This window comes from Scyliorhinus torazame, chromosome 4 (genome assembly GCF_047496885.1).
Source record: "Scyliorhinus torazame isolate Kashiwa2021f chromosome 4, sScyTor2.1, whole genome shotgun sequence".
Classification (NCBI taxonomy): domain Eukaryota; kingdom Metazoa; phylum Chordata; class Chondrichthyes; order Carcharhiniformes; family Scyliorhinidae; genus Scyliorhinus; species Scyliorhinus torazame.
The window spans coordinates 209497512-209522826 of NC_092710.1; the positions used below are offsets into that span (position 1 = coordinate 209497512).

Here is a 25315-nt window from a genome sequence, read left to right on the forward strand (position 1 = left end):
AACAAAATAATCTCAAGTAATTCCCCCCCTTCGACATCGCAGCCTCAAACATTGCCACCATCAGCAGCACCAACTTGTCCTTAAACCTTCTATTAAACTCCACCAGGAACCCATCCAGTCCCGGCGCCTTACCTGACTGCATCTTCCCTATAATTAGCTTCGCTTCCTCCAACCCTAACGGCTTCTCTAACTCAGCCCTTTCCACCTCTCCCACCTCCAGCCACTCCAGATGCTGCAAAAACTCCCTCAGCCCCGACTCATCCTCAACCTCCTATAATAGTCCTCAAACACCCTGTTCACCGGCTCTGGGGCCACCACCACCCCTCCAGTTCCATCCCTAATCCGTACAATCTCCCTCGCTACTGCCTGCCGCTGGAGCTGGCCCACCAGCAATCGACTTGCCTTCTCACCATACTCATACACAACCCCACCGAGCTCGTCTGAACTGCCGAGCCGCCCTGCCCAATGACAGAAGGTCAACTTCGCCCGCAACTCTTTCCTTCTCACCAACAGCCCCGGCTCCAAATCCTCTGTGTATCTTCCATCCACCTTCAAAATCTCCTCTATCAGCCGCTGCCGCTCCTCCCGCACTTCCCTATACACCTTCGCCGTAAATGTGATGACCTCTCCCCTCACTACCACCTTCATTGCCTCGCAAACCACTGGCGATGAGACCTCCCCCTATCAATTAAACTCCACATACACCTCCATCACCCTCCCCATCTTAACGTAAAAGTTTGGGTCCGCCAACAAGCCCACATCCAGCCTCCACACCTGGTCTCTGGGCCGGCCCCTTCTGCAAGACCACATCCACCCAGTGATATCCACCGTGTGATCCGATATCACAATCACCGAGTGCTCCGCCTTCTTTACCCCCACCAGCAACGCCTTCCCTTTCACAAAAAATTGATCCTTGAACACACATTGTGCGCCGACGAGAAAAGGGAATACTTCCTGTCTCGTGGATGTTGATCTCCCTCTCCCATCTCCCTCATAAACGCCCCTAACACTTTCCCCCCCTCATCGAGGGGGCCAGTGAGCGTGCTGAGACCTATCCATCCTCGCGTCCAACGCCATATTCCAATTTACCCCCCATTATCAGCTGGTGAGTATCCAGGTCCGGTATGGCTAGGAACATCCTCCTCACAAACCCAGCGTCATCCCAGTTGGGGCATACACACAGCCCAACACCACTAACCCCCCCTCCAGAGCATCCGTCATGTACCTGCCCCTTCATCCGCCACCACCTTCTCCATGTTGAACCTCACCCGCTTACCCACCAGTATTGCCACCACCTCGAGCCCTGCTATCAAAGCCGGAAATGAACACCTGGCTCACCCAGCCTCATCTTGTCCTTTACCCTCAGATGGGTCTCCTGCAACAGTACGGCATCCACTTTCAGACGCGAGAAAACGCACGCTCTCTTCACCGATCTCCCTAACCCTTGTACATTCCATAGCACCACACTGACCGGGGGTTTCTCATATGCACCCCCCCCCCCCCCAACCCTCCCCCCCGCCACCCCATCCCCACCCCACCCCGCCCTTCCTACTGCCATGACCATCCTTCCAGGCTCTGCCTCCTAGGCAGGACACTTCCCCAGCCCTAGTTACTGCTACCCCCGCCTTCCTCTTCCCAGCAGCCCCTTCGTCACTTCCTGTTGAAAACACCTCACCACGTATCGGCCCCATTCCCCCCACCATTCACACGTCCTGGGCCCATCAAAACCTCCCCATACAAGTTCTAACAGCCGCGGCGGTGAACCACACTTCCATTTACTAGACTAGCCAACATTGTATTTGCAGTGCGATGGCCCCTGCCAGAGCCCGCTTCCCACATCAAAAACTAAATCACACCAATGCCAATGTCCCCTCCCCCCTCCAATCCCCATTACATCAAAAAAAACCAACAAAGTTATGCATAACACCCATGTACGAAAAATAATCCAACTCAGAAAAAACAGAGCTAGAACTCAGCTGAAACTGCCAAAAGTCCAAATTCAGTCCAATCCCAGGCCTTCTGCCTTCACAAATGCCTCCGCCGCCATCTCAAAATAATAGTCTCTGCCATTATACGTGACCTTCAGCTTCGCCGGGTAGACCACACCAAACCACACGTTGCACATATACAGCGCCGCCTGAGGGCGGCTGAAGGCCGCTTGCCTCCTTGCCAGCTCCGTTATCAAGTCCTGGTTTATGCGTATACCCTTGCGTTTCCACTCCACCTCGCATCTCTGCTTCGCCCACCTCAGCACTACCTCCTTCACCTGAACATTATGGGAATTGACGACCACCGCAATGGGTGGCTCATTCATCCTTTGTTTCGGCCGGAGCAACCGGTGGGCCCTATACAACACCGGTGGGCCCTATACAACACCTACTGGGAGGGGTCCTATTCCTGCCCCATCAGTTTGCCATCATATTGGCAAAGTATTCTGAAGACCTCTGGCTCTCCACCCCTTCGGAAACACCCACGATGCTCAGGTTATGCCTATGCGACCTGTTCTCCAGGTCTTCTACCATGGCTCTCAGCCCTGTCGATCGCTGCTACCCTCATCCACCAAGGTGAAATGGTCACTATGCCACCAAAGGCCTCCTCTATCCCTTTCATTTTCTCCCCTGCTCCCACACCATCGTCAAAGTTCTCACCAACTCCTCTCTCACCGGGGCGAGACTCTCTCCCACGCACGCCTTAAGCGAGGCCATCATCACCATCTAATGGTTTTCGAAAGGTTTTGAAAACAGCCGTTCAAACTCCCCAGCCATCACCTCCGTCATCTTCTCCACCGTTATGGGCGCAGCCCCACCCAGCGGGCTGTTTCCCGCCATCTTTCCTTCTGCTGCACCTCGGTCGGCGGTGGACTTTCGCTCGCTGGTTTTTAACATTCTATAAATGTCCTAGACCTCCCACAGCTCCTCAGGAACAAATCTTCACCAAAAACTAGACTTAAAAAGGCCATAAAACACAACTCTGGCAGGAGCCACCGAACCTGTAACATCCACCTACATGCCGCAACTGGAAGCCCAACAATTACTAAACTTATTATCCGCAGGTTTCGAGGGAAAGATTGACCAGGTTGCAGTCGCTCATTGCTATTTTTTGCTTTGTTTCCAATTGATCAAGTGAATTAAGGTGAGAATCATATCAAACTGACCAGCAAGAAAATGACCAGCAAGGTTAAAATGCATAAGAGCAAAACATCAACACCTTGAGAAGAGATGTGGGGAGAAAAAAATGGGAGAAAATATCTAGTGACATGCACAATGTGGTGTTTTTTTGAGTGAGCAAATGTTTTTAAACAAGTGGCAAGAATGGTTTCTGAAGGTCACAGAATAATTTGGATGAGTTTATGTGGGGGATTCCCCACTCCACCCTCCACAGTGTGTTTGTCGGCAGGGGGGTTTCACCGTATATTTTGCTGGCGAGAAGGCTGGAAAGTTCCCCTGTATACATTTCATGTTCATAATTTCATTGGCTCTTAAAATTATTAAATTCAATATTCATGTGGAACTTCCACAGATGTTCTCCAACTGGAGTTTAGCAGAACATTCTAGAAGAATGGTGTAAATTTCTATAAACAACCGCTTCATTGTTGTTCCGATATCTCAAGCCATGATGAGCGACCATGAGGACCCTATGAACATTCAGGCCCATTTTGTCCAATGGAATTTGCCAACGGCATCTGAAACATTTCAATGCTAGAATCTTACTTGTTACTGGAGATCTGAAGAGGACAAGCACAAGGACGGCAGTCATTTGGAGATCCTCTTACTGTCCCATAGTACCCAGGAGCACACACTTCACAATGCACACCAGCTGTATTGTCCCGACAATTCTGGTGGATGGAAAATGATTCTCTTTAGTAAAAATATGCATCCTCATTATAAACTGCATTAGTTGATATTTATAAATCTAAGCACTTCAAGTCATATTATTTAAATTAAAAAGACAATGCTTCAGAAAGCATATTATCCAGATGTTTTGAACGAAATCTGTCCAAGTATTTCACTGGAAAATGCAACAAAGCCATTTGACGAAGTCTCTTTAGATGAAAAAAATTCAGAATTTCTCTCAGCAGCCAATATCAAGACTGCGTTCATATTAGCAAGCTCAGTGCCTAACATTCTTCCTGTCCCTAATCATTTCATGGGTCTAATGATTTATTGGTTTGTAGAAAAGGACTGTCAGCAGCCAAGTACTCAAAATCTGGCTTCATAACTTTGAGTTACACAAACAGAGGCAGAGTATTTTTTGGGGGAAAAATAACTGTTTTGTAATCATAGTTATGTGATCTCTCATTTCAGCAATCTACGACTGAAAGAGTTGAGCTCTAAGAGCAGTCATTCTTCTTCCTGGGGAAAAAAACATTTTCCATTGTTGCAAAATTGCTTTTTGTCCAACGATTGTTGGTTAGAAATGATGCATTAGATATCATTTCTTTGTTGGCAGTAAACCAATAACCTCTTTCCACTAGAAAATTATTCACAATGGCCCGGATATTGCTGGAGTGTGCCCTGCTAGATTCGTTTGTGCACAAGTAAATTTTAAAACCTTTTTTGCCAATAAAGTTGCTGGAATTGCAAGCTCATAATGGCTTTGCAAGGCATCAGGGCCTTTGGTAAACGATGGGATAAACAATGCATCTCCTTTACCATGATTAAAGGATTGAGAAATAAATAAAGTCGGTAAGTTAGTGTTCGTGGATTCAATGTTGCATCAGAAAAATAAATGAAAAGAGGGAAAGGAAGATTGGAAAGAGAAAGAAGAGACACAAAGGCAAATTTTAAAATATTAAAACATTTCCATGATAAAAATCTTGTAAAACAATTAACAAACTAAAGAAATTAGATTTAGTGTTAATGATTGTTCACTTTCTCAGCCAGTGAGATTGATTGGCAGCCATGAATAAATAAAAAAATCTTCAGCTACCAACCCACAAGCTCAAGACTTCTTTCAAAACTTTTTCGGCTTGTTATCTTAGGTTAAGTTTCAAAGCGCTCTTCAAAACTTACAACTTTATTCATGCTGTTGGTCACGGCTATAACCTTTTTTATTTATAAGCAAATTACTGCGGATGCTGGAATCTGAAACGAAAGAGAAAATGCTGGAAAATCTCAGCAGGTCTGGCAGCATCTGTAGGGAGTGAAAAGAGCTAATGTTTCGAGTCCGATGACTCTTTGTCAAAGCCTTTTTTTTATTCCCTACTCATTTCCCACTGATATCTTTGGTAAAATGTCTTGCGATATTCAATTATGAGCGGTGGTGTATGAATATATGTTTCATATTTGTATTTCACATTTAGGTTTTCTTCAGGCCACATACCGTTTTCAGCAAAGCACTCTCCATGAAAAATGTATGCGGCATCATAAGCTTACTAAAGTGCCCCACCAGTGATATGCACACTGAGTGAGCACCCTATGCCCTCCACAATGATCTGCCCCTCTCTGGGGCCTGCCTGACAGGCCTGGGTGGGCAGGTTCCAATCACCTTCTTCTTAGGTCTCCTTCAGTGTTTGCTGCTCCTGGCTTTCTACAACATCAGTAGAGTCCTCTGCTCCTAGTGGAGCTGCTCCCAGATTGTCTGGCAGCTTTTAGTGGAAAAGCCTTGACCTTTTAAGGCCTGCGGTTCCCAGAAATGGTGATTGCTGAGTTGCCTGCGGCTTTTTGGGGCCCATGGCTGGACCATATATGTCCAAGTCAGGATGGTATGTGATTTGGAGGACAACTTAGGGAGAGGATGTTTGCATGATATTGTTTCACTTGTCATTCTCAGTGCTTGAAATTACAGGTCTAGGAGCTGCTGTAACAGAAAATTTGGTGAATGGCATCCAGTCCATCTTGTAGACAATATAGTGTACCAGTGGTGACTGGATGGATGCTGAGTCAGCTATTAGACCTGCTGAACAACAGCTTTCACTGACCTGAGCGATATTGAGATGATTAAATGTTCTTCTGTCTGAGCATATGAGGGATGAGTATTCCATCACACTTCTGATTTGTACCTTGTGAAGAGGCCAGGAGATGAGCGAGTTATTGCAGAGTGCCCGGTCTCCGCTCTGTTATCACTGATATGGCTGGTCCTTTAAAATTAGCCTCAAGGTGGCTGTAGCAAGCAACCTAACTGTATTTAAACGTCAGGGGAGGTAATAGGGCTTTTTCTTACTAGAGGCTGGCATGACTTGACTCTTCTGTGACATGAATATTGCCTGTCGAGTACTATTGGAGCTAAATTCAGTCAGATTTTAAAAGAGAGAAACCATGCCATATCATGCAGATTAAAGCTCTTTCACTTTTAAGCTTTAGTTTTTTAAATTAAAGCACAAAATCTGGTGTTGGATCTACAATAATGTAAGCCTTTTCACTTTTTACAACAGTGATAATGTATGTAAAACAAAACTCCTTGCTGGGAATTAGCTTCTTCAGTTTTTTTGAGCAAATAATAAGGAACTATTTAGTACCTGACATATGGAGGTCTTATAGTCACAGATGTCACTATGGCCATTGCACTGACATTGTACACAGCTCCACGTCACTGGTCTAGGCCCCCTGATTGTTGATCTCAATGGTGTTCTGTAATAACCTGGGCCACAATCCTGAAGTAGAAAGAAAAAATAAGTCATTGTTCAATTTTATCAATTTCATGTTTATTTTAAATGCATTTTTATTGAAGTTTTCACATTTTTACAAATATTGCATCAAAACATAAGAAAAATAGAGAAAACATCAGTATCAATGCAAAACAGGGACAGAACATAACAGAAGTCATTACAAACATAGGAACAAACAAGACCGGAAGAGTCATGGATAATATCCCCAGTGTGTTGCCTCCACGGATTCAAGATCCGGTCTGCACCAGCAGCACAAAGTTATGGGTGGCACGGAGCACAGTGGTTAGCACTGTTACTTCACATTGCCAGGGTCCCAGGTTCGATTCCCGGCTTGGGTCACTGTCTGTGTGGAGTCTGCACATTCTCCCCGTGTCTGCGTGGGTTTCCTCCGGGTGCTCCAGTTTCCTCCCACAAGTCCCGAAAGACGTGCTGTTAGGTGAATTGGACATTCTGAATTCTCCCTCAGTGTACCCGAACAGGCAATTAGGAGGTTTTCACAGTAACCTTCATTGCCGTGTTAATGTAAGCCTACTTGTGACACAAATAAAGATTATTATTATTAGCTTTAAAGAAATATAACCGAGAAATAAATACCCCGAGAACCCCAGAGCTAAGGGGAATCACATTGACACCCACAATGCAGTTCGGATCCAGCACAGAGCAGAGAAACCATCCCATATCATGCAGTCTGCCTGGGCCTAAAAATAATAAAACATGGATGCTCTGAATCTAAATTAAGAGAAAAGGTAAGAAAAAAAACCAAAACTGGGGGGGGGCCTTTTTCAATCACAGCGAGAACAAACTAACCTTACCAACTCCAAACCTTCACCCCACACCCCTTTCCAAACATCTTCCTTCTAAGCGAGATGGGGAGGAGACAACAAAAAGCACCCTCCTCCATCTACTACTGTCAGACAATATAAGGTCCAAATATATTTAGGATAAAGGCTGTGCACAAATCCCACATTCAACATTACACTTGATATGACATAAACTTATAAAATCAGGATAATCAATGGTACAGGCTATCACACCCAGACTATTCACTTCCCTGTAAACGGAAAAAACTGACAACATCAAGCAGACAACAACATGATCAACAGGGAGCAAAGTACAGGATAATAACCGAGAAGCAGAAATGCAAGGCAGTCCTCAGGATAAAGACTTTGTCTCTGGCACACGAAGAAAGTCAAAATGAAGGATGAGGCAGGATCATGATCAATGAGCACTCTTCAGGATCTCTCAAGGATTCCAACGATCAAATCATGAGACACCATTACTTCCACCATACCAGGCGGTCAACAACCTAAACCTGCACCATGCACCCCAAAATCAAAAATCTGATCTGCACGTAGACATTTTTATTGGGTTCATCAAGCCTGGACATCTGTCGATTCAGCAAGCCTGACCTGGGGACAACAATTCAAGCCTCATTAACAGCATGTATCGCTTCCAACAAGGAGTGTCTTCAAAGAAATCCTCAGCCATTACGGGCGTTGTGTTTTGTCACCTACAGCCAGTTGAGGTGAGGGAATTGGACTCAGCGATGTCCTATTGCTCTGCATTGGACTGAGCACTGATTGCCACCTCCTGGCAGCCCACGGCATCTATTCTCATCACAGCTGGAGCCGCACTTCACCTACAGTCGGTTCCAAAGAACAAGGAGCAATACAGCACAGGAATAGGCCTTCGGCCCTCGAAGCCTGTACTGTTCCATCCTTCCTCTGTGCAGTTCCTCCTCCACCTGAGGCTCCAGAAACACAGGGTCGACCAGACTAATTTTATTTGCAGTGGTTCAATATAGGGCAGAACCTTTCACCTCTGACTGAATGTTGCTTACCCTGGTCTTGACAGAGCTCACTCTGGTCTTGATGGAGATCATCCTGGTGTTGGTCTCAGAATCGCTTTCAACCTCCCGTCAGTGATCCTTGCCCTACCCTCAGTCGCACTTGAATTTGATGCTTCTTAGCTTCCTCTTCCAAACATTTCTCGCTAACTGTCCACTTCGAAGACTGACATGCCTACTTGCCTTCCACATTAACCAGTCATGAAAATGAAGGCCGATGAATCCCATGCACCGTGAACGTAATCAATCAATTAGCAATTAATCGCTGAAAGTTGTGGTTTAACGAGTATGCATTGCAGGCAAGCATATTATAGTTAACTTTCTTCAACATGCCGTTGACTTTGCCATCCAGCGTCCCCACCCCACTGGGATAATTTGGCACTTCAACCCCCCACATCAGAGACTTGACACTGTTCTTCTGGCTCTATTCAAAGGTCCCACTCCTATTTTCCCCTCTCTTGGCGAGCATTAAATGCACCTGAAGTATTTGTCTGAGGGTTGATCATTGTAAATGAGTAGCCAGCTTAATCACTGACAAAACAAATGGGATACTCAGCATCAATTAAAAATATGCAATACATTTCTCATATATTTGTCTGCTAATAAAAAATATATCAGAAAAATGTGCTAGAGGAAACATAACTAATATTTTTAAAGCTGGTTTGTATCACCACCAATAACATTTCACTCCATTAAAATCCAATAAGACAGTATCAATCATAATTCCAAACAGCCATCTAAGTCAATAAATATTTGGTGCCACACAATTGTCTTTTCTGAAACAAAATTTGATAAATATGTTCTGGTCAATTAATGTAATTCTCAAACAATTTAAGTCACTTTTCCTTACTCTACAAATTTGTTTTTGTAACAGGTGTAAATTAAAATCATTTTTCTAAACTAATAGCATCAATTTTCCTTGAAATTAATATTTGTTGGAACAAACTCTCAGCATGCTGAGTGAATAACAATGAACACAGTGTTATATTTTGTATGCCTCTCATCATCTAATTTTGGAGGTGATTGGTTTGGTATGCATTTATATAAATGCCATTCTTATTTAGTAAATTGTCTTAAGCATGAGTCATTGTCCAGCTGGTTCTACTCTAACTGCACATAATTTATTGATAAAACTAGGAACATAGAATATAATACTGCTTCTAACACTGACAGATATTTGAATTTCACATCTCTAATAAAAAAATGAAAATGACAAGACATTTCATTTTCAGATAATTCCCTCAGCCTCTGAGTAATGCAGGTTGTGAAACAAATTCACATGCCTGCAGCAGAGCTTTTGGGTTTTGATGTGTAAAAAGTGCTTCTCCAAATTATTTTTAGAAAATGGTAGACAGCTTATTGTCACCACGATTCCAGTTCACTGCGAGAAAGCTTCAGACTAATTTCCTCATAGAAGGCATCATTACCACAATATCAACTTGAACCTACTCCTGACATAAAAACTTCTTCACCCAGTGTATTCTTTCCAGACTCTTATCACATCATTATCTGTTCACGTATATCATTTGTTTCACTTATCTCTACAAAAGCGCATGTTTATTTTTAGTTCACCCTTTGTTTCATTCCACCACGGACTCCAAGGACCATTGATATTACCTGGCATGACAAGCCGGAATAACCTTCTGGGCAAAAGCACTGTTCAATCTGTTGGGCATGTTCAGCCAGGAAGTAACTATCAGTGGCTTCTGCCACCTCCATGGATATCTCAGAGATCCTGGATTGACAATTGAAAGAAAAAAATAAATTTGGTAAACTTCTTGAAACATCCTATTGCGCCTTTAAATTGAAACTTCCCCTCTATTTTGCTTTTCACAGTCATTAATATGTGTATGTTGGACTTTAACCTGCTGTTGTTGTAAGACTTCTTACTATGTTTAGTAAGATTGCACATTTATGGCAAGCACACAAGCAGTTGGAGCTGCAGCTCATCATTCTCCATCAAATCGGCCACGCTGAACTTTATTTGCAATATATTACAAACACTGCTTTCCCCGAATACATGCTGGGTGAAATTCTGTTCCTGCAACTCAAAGTCAAGTGCGAGAAAAAAAAAGTCACTTTCGTTCCTTAATGGAATGCCACGATTAGAATAATAATTCCATAAGTCCTTGCACAGATATATGCCATTCATGATTGGTATGACTTGTAGTAATTTATTGAAACAGCAGAATCATCTCAATGGGTAAACATTTTTGAGAAATGAAATGGTCCCCTTAATCTGATCGATTCTACTAAAATCTTTGCAACACATGGATAATTACTGAGAGTCTTAACAAAGAAAGACTCCCAATAAATGAAGCGAAAAAATGTCTTAAGAATTGCATCACAAAAGGTATCTAATCAAGTGAATCATGCTGCTGGAGCACTGATATCACCAGCGTGATACAATCAAATCTCAGATGGCAAATGTCCCTGTTGCAAATATACAGGCAGCAATCGGGAGCAACAGGAATAGGCATTTTTGCCCCTCAAGTTTATTACATTATTCAGTGAGAACATCATGGCTGGTCTGCAACCTAGCTACATATACATGGGTGGGAATTTCCAGTCCCATCCGCCGTTGGGATCATCCAGTCATGCGGAAACCCAATGGATTTATGGCTGAGACTGCGAATCTCCAATGGTGGGTCATGTCACAATGGGCCCGGCCAAATGGTTTTGCTTTTTTTCCCCACTTTGTTTTAAAATCCTATTTTTCAATGTATGTTTTTGTCCGAGCTTGCTTGCAACCCCTAATCATCACACAAGTCAAGTTTTCCTAATTTACAACTTCTCAAATAACTTCAACCTCCCGCCAACATGGGTTGGCTGGCCAAATCTGATAAGTGATTTGGGAGAATTCTGAACTCAGGTTCTAGAAAATCAATTGCAAAACGAAAACTGTTTATGCAGAATTAGAATTTCCCAAACTAGCATTCTAATTTCCTATGTTAGCTTCTGTGCATACCTGGTTTGTCTCATGAAAGTCCCATAAGATGCCTTGATGAGGATGGAGTCGATGTCATACAGCACATCCATGAAGTCTTTGCGAGAAACAGATCTGCCATCTGGTGAATTGTCATATTTCCAATCATGCTAAAGAAAAAGTATTTTGAAGATCATTCACAGAAAATTATTTTGTTTGACTTCACCTCCTCCCTCGGCCCCCAGTCGTCTTTAACTATTTGAAAAAATGAGCAATTTTGAATAAAGGTATTAGCCACGATCTACCAGCTGCACCGCATCCAAACGGAAGCACAACATGGCTGGTTGATGCCAGGAGACAGCCAGAACGCCTCGAGAGATCGACCCAGGTCTTGCGAGGCATCACGATAAGGATTCCACCCAAAATGGGCGGGATCAAACATCGCATGCCTCAGTAGGTTTGAACCCCACTTAGGTGTGCTCACCTGGGATTTGGCAGGTTTCCGGCATCTGCCAACCTCCCCAGGGAGACCCCAGCCGGGCGTCGTTCAGTACTGGTCCACACAAACTAGGCGGAACAGCAACCGGTGGGGAATGGGAGGCCTCCCGAGCCATTAGAGGCCACTGGGTGGTCAGGGACAAGGCAGGGTGGTACCCTGGCTCTCCCCTTTGAACCCAGGCACCTTGGCACTGCCAGGCTGGCACTGCAAAGCTGGCAGGAGCATTACCAGGGCACCAGGGAACCCAGATGGCACTGCCTAGGGTCAGAGACGTAGGGAGGCCATGCCCATGAAAGGAAGGTGGAGGGGAGCGGGGCGGTGGGTGGGGGGAGTATGAAGGGTGGGGGGAGGGGGGTGCAGGGCCTGTATGAAGGGGCCACCAGAAGGTTGGGGAGGGGGTGAAATGCGGGGCCTTGGAAGGGGAGTGGGAAAGCCTGAAAAGGGGGGCCCTCAACAGCTGTCATCGTTTGGGGCAATATGGGGCAATGCCCATGTGTGTGGGGGATGAAATTGCCCATGGATGGGGGAATATGGTGTACTCACAAGCCCATTTAGAGTTCGGGACACCCTTTCAAAATGGTGACCCGATCTCTGAGGAGCAGGTCTGACCAGAGAGTTCAGCTCCCCAGCGATAAAAATAATTCTAAGGGTGAGATTCTTAGGCAGCACCTGCCCGGCAACCAGAAATTCCTGCCCGAGGTCAACGGACCATTACATGGACCCTGCCCTGTTCGTGGCAATCGTGTGGTGGACACGGTAAAAAAAAACAGCCCTAAGTGTGGGCTAGCCCGGTGAGAAACTCCCCAGGGCCCCAATAAAATGGGCCTGATTCTCCCCCAAAATTGCAAAGTTAATTTATTGCGGTTTTTCAAGTAGTTTCCCTCCGGCTCTACTGGCGAGTTCCTCAAAGCTACTCAATAACACTTAGTCACCGTTTTGGGCCCTGGGGAGTGTCTCACCGGTTTAGCCCACACTTAAAATTTTATTTAGCTTTGGGGAACTGAGCTCCGAGATCAGGCCACCATTTTGAAAGGGTTCCCTGATCTCGAAGTGAGCTTGTGGGCCCAAACCCCCTACCCCTGGGTAATGCCACCCCCCCCACCCAGACACATGGACTCTACTCCACACACCTCAAGTGAGGACACCCTGTTATGGGGTCCCTCCCGTTCCCCCTTACAGCACCCCCTTCCCCACCCATCACACACCCAAGTTCCCAGAGGTCCCTACTTACCTGCCCTGCACCTCCCCACCCTTCAATCCCCCATGTCCATCCTCATTTCATGGGCATGGCCCCCTTTGCCCCCTGACCATAGGCAGTGCCACCCTGGCACTCAGACACCCTTGCACCGCCGCGCTGGCACCCAGATAATGCTCCTGCTGGCTTGGTAGTATCATCTGAGCACCTTGGCAGTGCCAGGATGGCCGTGCCAGGGTGGCAGTGCCAAGGTGCCATCTGGGCAGTACCAAGGTGCCCACATTCCAGAGGGAGGGCCAGGGGGCCATCCTGCACTTCCCCTGACTATCCTGAGGTTTCCATGGCCCAGGAGACCGCCCCCATACTGTTCTGCATGGTCCATGTTTGTGTGGACCAGCATTGATCGGCACCCAGCTGCAGCCTCGCTGGGGTGGCCGAGAAATCACGGGAGGCCACTGCATTCTGCGGAGAACCCCGGGAGGCACGGAGCCTGTCGGGAGGCTCGCTGGAGGCCTCTCCGGCATTCTCCAGCCACAGTGTGCTCAAGTGAGAGCCCAACGCAGCCGGAGATTCGCACCCAATGACTAAGTGTGGCTGGATAGCGGTGGGAAACTTGTCGACAGAACCGGGCAAAACTCACAGCAAAACCCACCTGAAATGACACGTGGACACTTTTCCGTTAGATCGCGCCTATTCTAATTGGCATTTCCACATAAAAATGTAAGTATTGGTAAGTTTATTAACCATGCACTGCCAGTGATGAATGGTGCGTGAAAGACAAGTGAATCAGAGATACACTGTAGTACAACATTGTAATTTTATTCTTCATGGCTTCCACTAGGTAAACAGCATCAATAAATGCACCCTATAATCTGTGATTAAATGTTATTATTTCACAGGTGTGAAGGGTAATTTCACAGATTAATGAAATGATTCACAAAGAAATATAAAATTGTACCAGTAAATTAGCCATTCATGCTCGGATTGAATGGTGAATTTCAAATGCAATAAGAATTCATGAACCATGGGTTGGAACTGCAATGCTGCACTGTCAAATTTCATTATTGAGAATTGATGTCAACCATGAAAATGTAATCACCAATGTGGTAGTATGTATTGGGGGTCATGTGGGACTGGAAGCCCTAATGTCATTGGCTGACAGATCCCGGGTCCTGGTTGGCCGTTGACCTCTAGCTCCGCCCTGAAGGCGGAGTATAAGAAGCCGGAGTCTTCCCCCGCAGGCCAGTTTACTATCGAGCTGCGGGGGAACAGACACGCTTAATAAATTGTAGCGCACAAAGACTCCGTGAGACGAATAGAGTGAAGTCGATGAGGCTTTATTCCGGAAAGCTGAACGAGCCGTCCGATGCCCTATCCCGCGGCACATGTGCCAACGCACAAATTAACCGCTCCAAACCCTCCACGAGGACCTCTGCCACCCGGGGGTCACTTGGTTTTACCACTTCATCAAGTCCCGCAATCTCCCATACTCTTTAGAGGAGGTCCGTACAGTCACAAGGGACTGCCACATCTGCGCGGAATGCAAGCCGCATTTTTTCAGGCCAGATGGAGCGCACCTGATTTAAGGCTTCCCACCCCTTTGAACGCCTCAGTCTCGATTTCAAAGGGCCTCTCCCCTCCACCGACCGCAACGCATATTTTCTCAATGTGGTGGACGAATACTCCCGCTTCCCTTTTGCCATTCCCTGTTCTGACATGACCGCGGCCACAGTCATTAAAGCCCTGAACAGCATCTTCACACTGTTCGGTTACCCCGCTTACGTCCACAGCGACAGGGGGTCCTCTTTCATGAGTGACGAGCTGTGCCAGTTCCTGCTCAGCAAGGGCATAGCCTCAAGCAGGACGACCAGCTACAACCCCCGGGGGAACGGGCAAGTAGAGAGGGAGAACGGCACGGTCTGGAAGGCCGTCCTACTGGCCCTACGGTCCAGGGACCTCCCAGTTTCACGGTGGCAGGAGGTCCTCCCGGACGCACTCCACTCCATCCGGTCGTTATTATGTACGAGCACTAATCAAACGCCTCATGAGCGTCTCCTTGTTTTCCCTAGGAGGTCCTCCTCTGGAACGTCGCTGCCGACCTGGCTGGCGGCCCCAGGACCCATCCTGCTCCGAAAGCATGTGCGGGCACATAAGGCGGACCCGTTGGTCGAAAGGGTTGACCTCCTCCACGCGAACCCCCAGTACGCCTACGTGGAGTACCCCGACGGCCGACAGGACGCGGTCTCCCTGCGGGATCTGGCGCCCGCCGGCAACACGCACACCCCCCCGACACCATCAACCCAACCCCCCCCTTCCTGCCACCACCGCACCCCGCGACCGCCCCCTTCCCAGGAGGATCGGTTCCCCTCCCCTCAGCACCGACCAAGAAAAAAGCCCAAGCTGAAACCGTAAGGCTCCTGGAGGCGACAACACCGGTACAAGCACCACCACCACCGGGGCCGAGGCGATCGACACGGACGACCAGACCAACCGACCGACTCGTGGCGTCGATCTAAAACTAAATATGGACTTTTCACAAGAACATTTTGCTTTTCTTCCCATACCCTCTGTAAATAGTTGCAACAGGACAAAATTGTACAATACTGTATTGCCTTGTGAATGTTTTTTTTCCTCCCAGGACCAGCCCTGTAAACCCTTACCACCATACGAAGCGTCACCCCGCCGGGTTCATTTTTGACAAGGGGTGAATGTGGTAGTATGTATTGGGGGTCATGTGGGACTGGAAGCCCTAATTTCATTGGCTGACAGATCCCGGGTCCTGGTTGGCCGTTGACCTCTAGCTCCGCCCTGAATGCGGAGTATAAGAAGCCGGAGTCTTCCCCCACAGGCCAGTTTACTATCGAGCTGCGGGGGAACAGACACGCTTAATAAAGCCTCATCGACTTCACTCTATTCGTCTCACGGAGTCTTTGTGCGCTACAACCTGCTAATGCTCACATTCCAAGCATTGTCTGGCAGCTTTGAATTTGTCTATATATTTGTTTCTGGAACATACCTCTTCATTCACCTGAGGAAGGAGCAGTGCTCCGAAAGCTAGTGACATCGAAACAAACCTGTTGGACTTTAACCTGGTGTTGTAAGACTTCGTACTATGAAAATGTAAGATTCTGCTTCTAGCATGAGTTGTGTTTGATAGAAGAATAGGGCAAATTCCACGGCTCTGTTGTGGTGGAGACTGGGCTGTAAAATGCAGCAAGCCATTCAAAACTCCATTGACTTCGACAAGATCGTTAAACCTCGCCAGTGTAAAATTCCACCCATAATTGGGTATGGAGGGAAAACGATTGACTTTAATGATGTGAAAGGCAAGAATGCAAGAATTAGACATGTGAATCATCCTGCCTGATGCATCAACCTGCATTCCACACCACAGCAACAGGAATGGAGTCTTCTAATTTCAGGACCTTTAAACCAAGGTTCAGTCTGATTCTTCCCGTGGTTCAGGATGTGCATTATTGTTCCAAGTCACTAGTTGAGGTAGAATATGGAGTTTACTTATTTATTCATTTAATTAATGACTATATAGCATTAGTTTGCTGTGTTTTCCTCCATAACTACTATCAATGTGCTTTGAGAGGATTCAATGTAATAAGGCACAGGGCAGAGTTTTCACTTTGTTTGCACAGAGTGCTCGCTGAGGCGATCAGGCTCGTATGTGGTTCACAGGCTGCCCAACTGGCTTTTCTCGCCACATTGTGCGGCACACAGTGCATAGGAAATGCAGGCACGGTCCACGCAGACAGGCCAATAGGGCGGGGCTACAAAAAGCTGGCAATATCGGGAGTCCTATGATCAAAAAAGGGGGTGCCCCGATGCCAAATTTAAAAAGGACCTCCCCCACCCCCCCCCCTCTGTGTCCCTGCAGGAGAAGTTGGCCCACAACCGACAGGAGAGGGCCCAGAGGGACAGCGGAGTGCCGGACATGAGAGTCCTCATCCCGTATGAGGAATGGACACTGGATGTCGCGGAGGGTGGTCAAGGACAAATAAGTGACCACCGTAGAGGTCGGCGCATAGCGCAGAGGTGAGGATCCATCGGTCCCCACAGATGAACTGTCAAACGTGAGTTGTTAATGCCATACAGACTGACCGTAACCTCACACTGACATGTTAATTCTCCCGCAGGACCTGCAGCGGACACCGCCGACCAATCCAGGGTGGACCCCCCACACCACCTCGTAAGAGAACGCATCGGAGAAGACTACCAAGGATGCCAATATTTTTGCGGCACAGCTGGCATCCCCACCCTCCACCAGCGTAGAGACATACACTCGGTGGTCAACGGTAATGGTCAGGTTTCTGGGCACAATCTGGTGAGCACTACACAGTCGATGATGCACATCAGGTGGCAGCAGGTATGCCCAGGCGAGACAGCAGTCGAAGATCTGCTGGATCCCAAGACCCAGCTGGGTCCCTGTCAGATGCTGAGCCTCTGGAACAGGTTTACCCGGAGCTGATGCAGACGGTGGGGTGAGATTCCGAAGGGGATATCAGTGACACTCAGCAGGTCCACAGCTGATTGGCAGAGTCCCAGAGGCTCCAGGCGCAGGAGATGGCGTCGATAATGGCACCAACGCCAACACTACTAGGGTGGCGACCGCAGTGGAGAGTCTGATGTACGACTTCTGCAACATGAGCGGAGATGTCCAAGGCGTGGCTCAGTCGGTGACGGCCATGGCTGAACGCCTTGACAGCATGTCCCAGTCGCTGAGATACGTCACCCAGTACCAGGCTGACCTTGCTGCGGCGCTGCGGGACATGCCCCAGTCTCAGATGGGAATAGCCGAGGCGCTGCAGAGCATGTCCCATAGTCAGTGGGCATAGCCGAGGAACTGCGGAGCTTTTCCTAGTCACTGAGGAGCATCGCTGTGGGCATCGACACTGTGCTGCAGAGACTGGGGAGCCACTAGGGCTGGCAGAGCCAGGTGATGCATGAGCAGCCGGGGCGCGATCCAACTGCCCCTCCATCCTGAGGTGAACCCTGGGGCTCCAAGGGCACTGACTGGGAGGATGGGGAGCTGAGTGTGAAAGGAGTGGCAACAGTGACCACCAACTCCACCCTGACAATGACGCATCATACAGGATATTTAAGAGTCAAGATATTTAAGGGGCTGTTTAGCACAGGGCTAAATCGCTGGCTTTGAAATCAGACCAAAGCAGGCCAGCAGCACGGTTCAATTCCCGTAACAGCCTCCCTGAACAGGTGCCGGAATGTGGCGACTAGGGGCTTTTCACAGTAACTTCATTGAAGCCTACTTGTGACAATAAGCGATTTTCATTTTTCATTTTCGTTTTCAATCACATTGCTGTGGAGTCACATGTCGGCCAGACCAGGTAAGGATGTCAGAATTCCTTCCCTAAAATACATTGGTGATCTTATTGGGTAGAATATAATTGATTATTTCTGAGCATTACTCCTTCAGGAACAATGAAACACATTTTCATCTGACCATTGTTTGTAAAATAATTGGTTGATGGGATACAATAATCATTTATGCCTATTACCAGACGTTCTTACACAATACGAGGGGGGATACATTTTGGCACCAAAAATAGATGTGATGGGGTTAGATCAGAGGTTAAACTTAAAATATCTCAAACCTGATCCCTACTATCTCTGGGGTTGATGGAGGCCAAGGGATTGAAAGCCAACACAATCCCAGGAGGTGCATTGGTAATATCAGATATTTTAATGAGATGGGAAGTCTGTACCTTAAGTTATTCTGAAGGTTTTACAATGGCTGGTTGGACCAGGAGAAGCAGAGGTGCTTCAACCCAGCTATCACATCCCTAGCTCCAACCACCTCAATCAAACATGCTTCCCGTTCAAAATCCCCAGGGCTGGGGATTGGACGGACCTGCTCCTGCTGCCTATTCTAGAGTCCTGTCTGCCTGACTGACATCCCGCCGAGGAGCATGTCAAAGATGAAAGATATAGGCTAAGGAGTTAAAACTTCACAGTATGCTTCAATCCGAAACTCCACCCACCACCTGTCCCAGCCTATGTAACCTGTTCTTGTTAATATCTTGGCCAAACAATGGTTCAGATAATATGTACTTTATTAGCAACTTTAAAATAATGAATATGATTTTTCCATTTGCACGGCTTGACATTAAAAATACTTACCTCAGTGAGTTCTACCTCATGTCTGGTTAGCTGTCCGATTTGAGGTGCAGATACATGTCTCACGATAATCATCTCTCTTGTGGGCCCACCTCTCATAATAATTTGAGGCTCGTAGGTAGATTGGCCCACTTCTTCTCTGGCTTCAAAGTAAATCGCATATCTCAGCTTGCCACCATAGGCTTTGAGCTATGAAACAAAACAAGGCATAATTACAGGTAAATTTTATATTTGCATTGACCTTTTAAGCACATAATACACTTTGTAAAGCACTCAAAATGGCAGAAAGCAAGACAGCCACTGGGAGGACCAGGAATTTGAGGTGGAACCTGGTTATGCCAGAATTCTGTCCCATTTGTAGAACCCCTTCAAACCCTGGCTGCAGGAGCTATGGGAGAACCCCTGTGTTGAGTGGTATATTTGGGAGAGTTTAATGGTTTGCCAGGAATTCTGTCTCAATGGAACTCAACATCTATTGAGTTGAAAGTAAAACCTTGTTAAATCTTTGGATTTCAAATTTCAACAAATCACTTCTGGAGAAAATTATGATGCTGTGGCACTGAGGATTTTCTCAGGCTTTCTTTCTCCAGCCCAAACCGCCCTGAAGATGCAGGCTGCACATTCACAGGAAGATTAATGAAGATATAATCGAAGAATTAAATGTATTTAATTCATTATTCAATTAACTGAAGAAGTCTCGCAGGTGTGAAGTTTCTACCCTGGTGAGCATTGCTGCTCATTTCAACTTGCACTTGAGAAAGTGTTGGTGAGCTGCCATCTTGAACCGCTGCAGTCTGGTTGTGTCGGTACACTCAACAGTGCTGTTAGGAAGAACGTTTCAGGTTTTTGGCCCAGTGACAGTGAAGGAACACTAATACATTCCCAAATGAGGGCGGATATGGCTTGGAGGGAACTTGCACGGATTTGCAAAGTGCTGTCGAAGGAGCCTTGGTGTGTTGCTGCAGTTTATCTTGTAGATGTTACACACTGCTGCCACTGTGCGCTGGCGATGGAGGAAGTGAGTATTTAATGCAATGGGTTGGATGCTGATCAAACAGGTTGTTTTGACCCAGATCATGTTGAGATTCCTGAATGTTGTTGTGGCTGTATTCATTCAGGCAAGCCGAAAGTATGCTTACACACTCCTGGTTTGTGCCTTGTAGATGGAGAACATATTTTGGGGAGTCAAGAGGCAAGTTACTCGCAACAGAATTCTGACCTGTTCTTGTAATCACAGTATTTAGCAATGGTAACACCAAGGAAGTTGATCGTGGGCGATTCAGCGACGGTAATGTTATTGAATGTCAAGGAGATATGTTAGAGTGTCTCTTGTTGGAGATGGTCATTGACAAGCATTTATGTGGTACAAATGTTACTTTCCACTTATCAGCACAAGCCTAAATTTGGCAAGTCTTACTGCACTTGGACACGGATTGCTTCAATATCTGAGGAGTTATGAATGGTACTGGGCACTGGGCAACCATCAGCGAACATCCCCACTTCTGACTTTATGATGGAGGGAACAGTCTTTGATGAAATAGCTGAAGATGGTTGGGATTAGGATACTGCACGAAGGAACTCAAGTAGTGATGGCCCAGGGCTGAGGTGATAACCTTGGACAAGAGAATTGAGATGGAGGGCTTTCATGATTTTAGCCTGCTTTCCTGAAGAAGGCAGGGTTTTAGATATGCAGATTGGTTTACAATGGTGCAATCAGAAGCCAACATCTACTAACCATTGGCCTGAACAGGGAAGACATTGCAGATCTCCTTCAAAGTGAATCATAGAATTCTAGAATCCTTTCAGTGCAGAAGGAGGTCATTCTGCCCATTGGGTCTGCACTAGCCCTCTGAAAGAACACCCTCCGAGGCCCACCCCGGCCCCATCCCTATGTCAGCCTTTCATCATGGGACAACTCTCTCATCCGCCCAAATGAATTCTCATTGTACTGCCAGGAGAACGTTTAAAAAAAAATTTTTATTAACAAATTTTTCAATTACATCTTTACATCCATTTACATACAAATGCTAACAATATTTTCATCGGCCCCAAAAAACCACAAAAAAAACAACCAATCCTTTACACCTCCCCCTCTCCCTCCCCGCCAGCAACCAACTCCCTGAAATAGGAAATAAACGGCTGCCACCTCAGGCAGAACTTTTCAGCCGACCCTCTCTTTACATATTGATGGTTTCCAAGTAGAAAAACTCCATCAGGTGGTTTAACCATGCCTCGGCATTGGGCAGGCTGAAGACTTCCAACCAAACAGAACTCGCCTTTGGGCTATTAAGGAAGCTCAGGCAACAACATTCACCTTTGCTCCTGCCTGCAACTCTAGTAAACCTGAGATCCCAAAAATATCCACCAATCATTCCAAATCAACTGCAAGAATTCTCAACTTGCTGCTGAATAAGGAGATCCAAAACCCCAGCAGAGGACCAGAACGTTTGTCTGATGCCAGTCCCCCTGAGCACCGCTCGCATCTATCCTCTATGTCTGCAAAAACCCACTCATTCATGCCCTAGTCAGATGTGCCCGATGCACCACCTGGAATTGAATCAGGCTGAGGCTAGTGTAAGATGAGGGAGAGTTGACTGTCTCTAGAGCCTTGCTCCACTCCCCTCCCTCAAACTCCTGGCCCAACTATTCCTCCCAATTCCTTTTAATCTTGTCCAACAGGATCTGCTCCATTGACACCAGCCGACAACAGATAGCCGACACCCTCCCCTCGCCTACATTAACCACCGAGAGAACTCTGTCTATCAAAGAGGGTGGGGGAGGGCAAAACCCAGGAGGGTTTCCTGTGCAAAACGTTTTGCACCTGATAGTACCAAAACTGTTTAACTCTTGGAAGTTCATACTTCGCCAGCCGCTCCTGTAAACTAGCGAACGTACCACCTTCAAACAAGTCACCAAACCGCTTTAACCCCTGCACCCTCCAAGCCCCAAAGGACGAATCCAAAACACCAGCACAAAACGATGGATTCCAAAAATTGGGGCCAGCACCAACATAGTACCCATCTAAACTGTCCGCACATTTTCATGGTAACCACCACCACCGGATTGGCAGTCCATTTCATCAGAGAAAATGGAAGGAGAGCCGTGACCAATGCTGTCAAAATGGTGCCTATATGATCATTCCTCTCCATATGCCCTTACATGGAATCCGTCTATCTATACCACCCCCGCATCTTTTCAATGTTCGCTGCCCAGTAGTAGTATAGCAGCTTGAGTAATGCTCTCGGCCCCCTGACTACCTATCCCTTTGGAAAAACCCCTATGGACCCCTGAGGTCCTTCCTGCCCAAATAAGAGACAAGATCATCTCATTGACTCCTACAAAGAAAGATTCAGAAAGAAAACTGGGAGGCACTGAAGCAAAAATAGGAATCTTGGGAGGATACTCATATTGACCAACTGAACCTTCCCCACCAAAGTCAGCAGGAGGTCATCCCATCTCTTTCGGTCATCTTTCACTACTTTCACCAGGTCCCTAAAATTTAACTTCTGTAGTGAGTCCCAGTCATGGGTCACATGGTCTCCCAGATAACGAAAACTGGACCTGAACAAGCGACAAGGCAGCTTCCCCTGATCGGATCACCCCTCCTTGGGAGATCGCTGGGAATTACTGGCTTTTACTCCGGTTCAGTTGAACCCCGAGAAGGAACCAAACCTCTCAAATAGTTTCACTATCTCCTCTGCACTGGAGACAGGATCTGTCACATACAGCAACAGATAATCCGCATAATAATGGCACCCCATGCTACCTCCCTCCTCTCTCTATCCTGCTCCACTTAATGGCCTCAATGCTATGGCCAGAGGGTCAATTGCCAAGGCAAACAATAATGGGGACAGTGGACACCCCATTTTATGCCTCTCCTCAGTTGGAAGTATTTTGACACTGGTATTGACACTTGTGGTGGGCCCATATAAAAGAGCCAGATCCAAGCTATAAATCTAGGCCCAAAGCCAAACCTCCCCAAGGCCTTAAAATATATGCCACCGTGCCGCCTGTAGCCCCCACTCCACCCTATCAAACACGTTCTCTGCATCTAGTGAGATAATCACCTATATTTCAGGGTATGAAGAGGGGACCAAACTGCATTAAGCAGCCTCCGAACATTGGCTGACAACTGTCTTCCCTTACAAAACCCTGTCTGCTTCTCTGGTATGAACCCTGGAAGTGTTCTATGCACATAGCCAAGACCTTCGACAACAGCTTTGCATCAATAATGAAATGGGGCAATACGCCCCACACTCTGTCGGATCCTCACCCTTCAAGGAGATCGTCGCCTGCATCAATGAGGCTGGCAACATCATAGAATCCTCAAGTATCTCAAGCACCACTGTGGCCAGCAACCTGGCAAACCTTTTATAAAATTGACCATCAAATCTGTCCAGCCCTGACACCTTCCCTGACTGCATTAAACACATGCCCTCCATAACCTATTTCAAAGTCAGAGGAGCCTCCAGTTTTTTAATTTTCTCCTGTTCCACCACCGAAATAGCCTAATCTTCCAAAACTCTGACATTGAGGACCCATTCTCCGGGGGTTCCAACTCGTAGAGTTTCCGATAAAATGCCTCAAATGCCTCATTAGCCTTGGCTGGAGCAGAAACCAGTCCAGTCCCTGCGTCCCTAACCTGCACAATTTCCCGAGAGGCTACTTGTCACCTCAACTGGTGCGCCAACAGGGGACTAGCCTTTTCGCCATGCTCATAAAAAGCCGCCTTCGAACATCACAATAGGCGCACTGCCCTATCTATTGACAGCAGCCCAAACTCGAACTGTAGCTTTTTCCTATTCGCCAGCAATTCCGGTGTCTGATCGAGTATGGACGGTCGCCTCCAAGATGGCATCCACCAACCACTGCCTCCCCACCCCTTCACTCTTCTCCTTGTGTGCCATAAAAGAAATAATCTCCCCTCTAACAATTTCCTTCAACAATTGCTGTTAAATCTTAAATGCTCCTCAATTGCAGAGGAGACCCGCTTGATCGTAATAGCTGTGGAATCGCACGAGGCGCCTCATCCGGATGAGGCTTCTGACTCAACAATCTGCGGGCATGACCCAGCTCAGGAGGGGCCGCCATTTCACCCCGCCCACCATCTTCCAGAGCAACTTTGTCGGTTTCGGGCCTTCCGACATCCTTAGATTCTTCCTTTTTAAACGATTTTTAGGGATGTCCACCTTAGCCCTCAAACTCTTATTGTCAGCCACCACCTTTGCCATTTCCACTGCCAGTGAAGCAATCTGGTCTCTCTGCCTCGACAGAGCAACCCTCACCTATTGCAGCTCCGCACACTGCTGCTTCACCACCTCGTCCACCTTAGCCAGGGCCCCTCGAATCAGGGATCACCTTCTCATTGTCTCCTGAGACCTCCCGACTCAGTTTCTGCAGTTGCACAGCTAAAGTTTCAACGGCTAGTGGGGTGGCCGCTGGCACTGCAATCACCTCCGCCATTCTCTTCTCCACCAAGGCACTCGAAGCATCCACCTTTGAAGCTGCTTCTTTATCCTTGTGTTGCCTAGATCGATACCGATTGCACATCCCCTTGCTGTGGGACACTTAAACAATCGAGTTCAAAAAAATCTTGGGTCCGGATTTCATTACCGGCCAGGGAAAAGAGCTTAAGCTGCGATCTCTGGCGGGAGCCCCTACATGTGCGACCGCTCCATTACATGCCACTCTGGGAGTCCTGCCAGAAGAATCTAAACAGTTATGGTTTGTTTTAATATTTTTTAATTTAGCCCTTTTCTGACTGATGGTTTTGATCACAAAAATTGCTTGAGCTTTGTCTGAATGTAAATTGAATTAATTTTCGGCCAAAGCTATGTTTTGTGAAGAAAGAAGGCATTTTTAAAAATTCCTGACTTTGATAATGTTTTGGCAGCGAACGTCTGAATTTGAATTGCTGCTCAGAGCAACAATGAATCGCAATCTCAATATTCATATCTAGAAGGAGACCGGACATAATTGAGTAATTCAGGAATTCACTTGAATTCTCCATTAGCTTTTTGAATACCCTTTATAAGGTCATTTGACCCTTGCATTGCATTGGTCCTGAATATTCTCTGCAAAAATACTAAATCTTGTTT

General features: G+C 46.8%; 1 protein-coding gene across 6 annotated transcripts in view; it reads right to left on the minus strand.

The window, feature by feature from the left end:
* Positions 1-25315, minus strand: part of lama2 (laminin, alpha 2) — a 747099-nt gene that overhangs the window by 200518 nt on the left and 521266 nt on the right. For all 6 annotated transcript variants that reach the window (XM_072499223.1, XM_072499224.1, XM_072499222.1 and 3 more), the window contains 5 exons: positions 19221-19406; positions 11422-11549; positions 10071-10188; positions 6458-6592; positions 3711-3835 (listed from right to left, as the gene is read on the minus strand). In XM_072499223.1, the coding sequence (XP_072355324.1) occupies positions 3711-3835; positions 6458-6592; positions 10071-10188; positions 11422-11549; positions 19221-19406 (692 nt within the window). The remainder of the gene's footprint in view (positions 1-3710; positions 3836-6457; positions 6593-10070; positions 10189-11421; positions 11550-19220; positions 19407-25315) is intronic.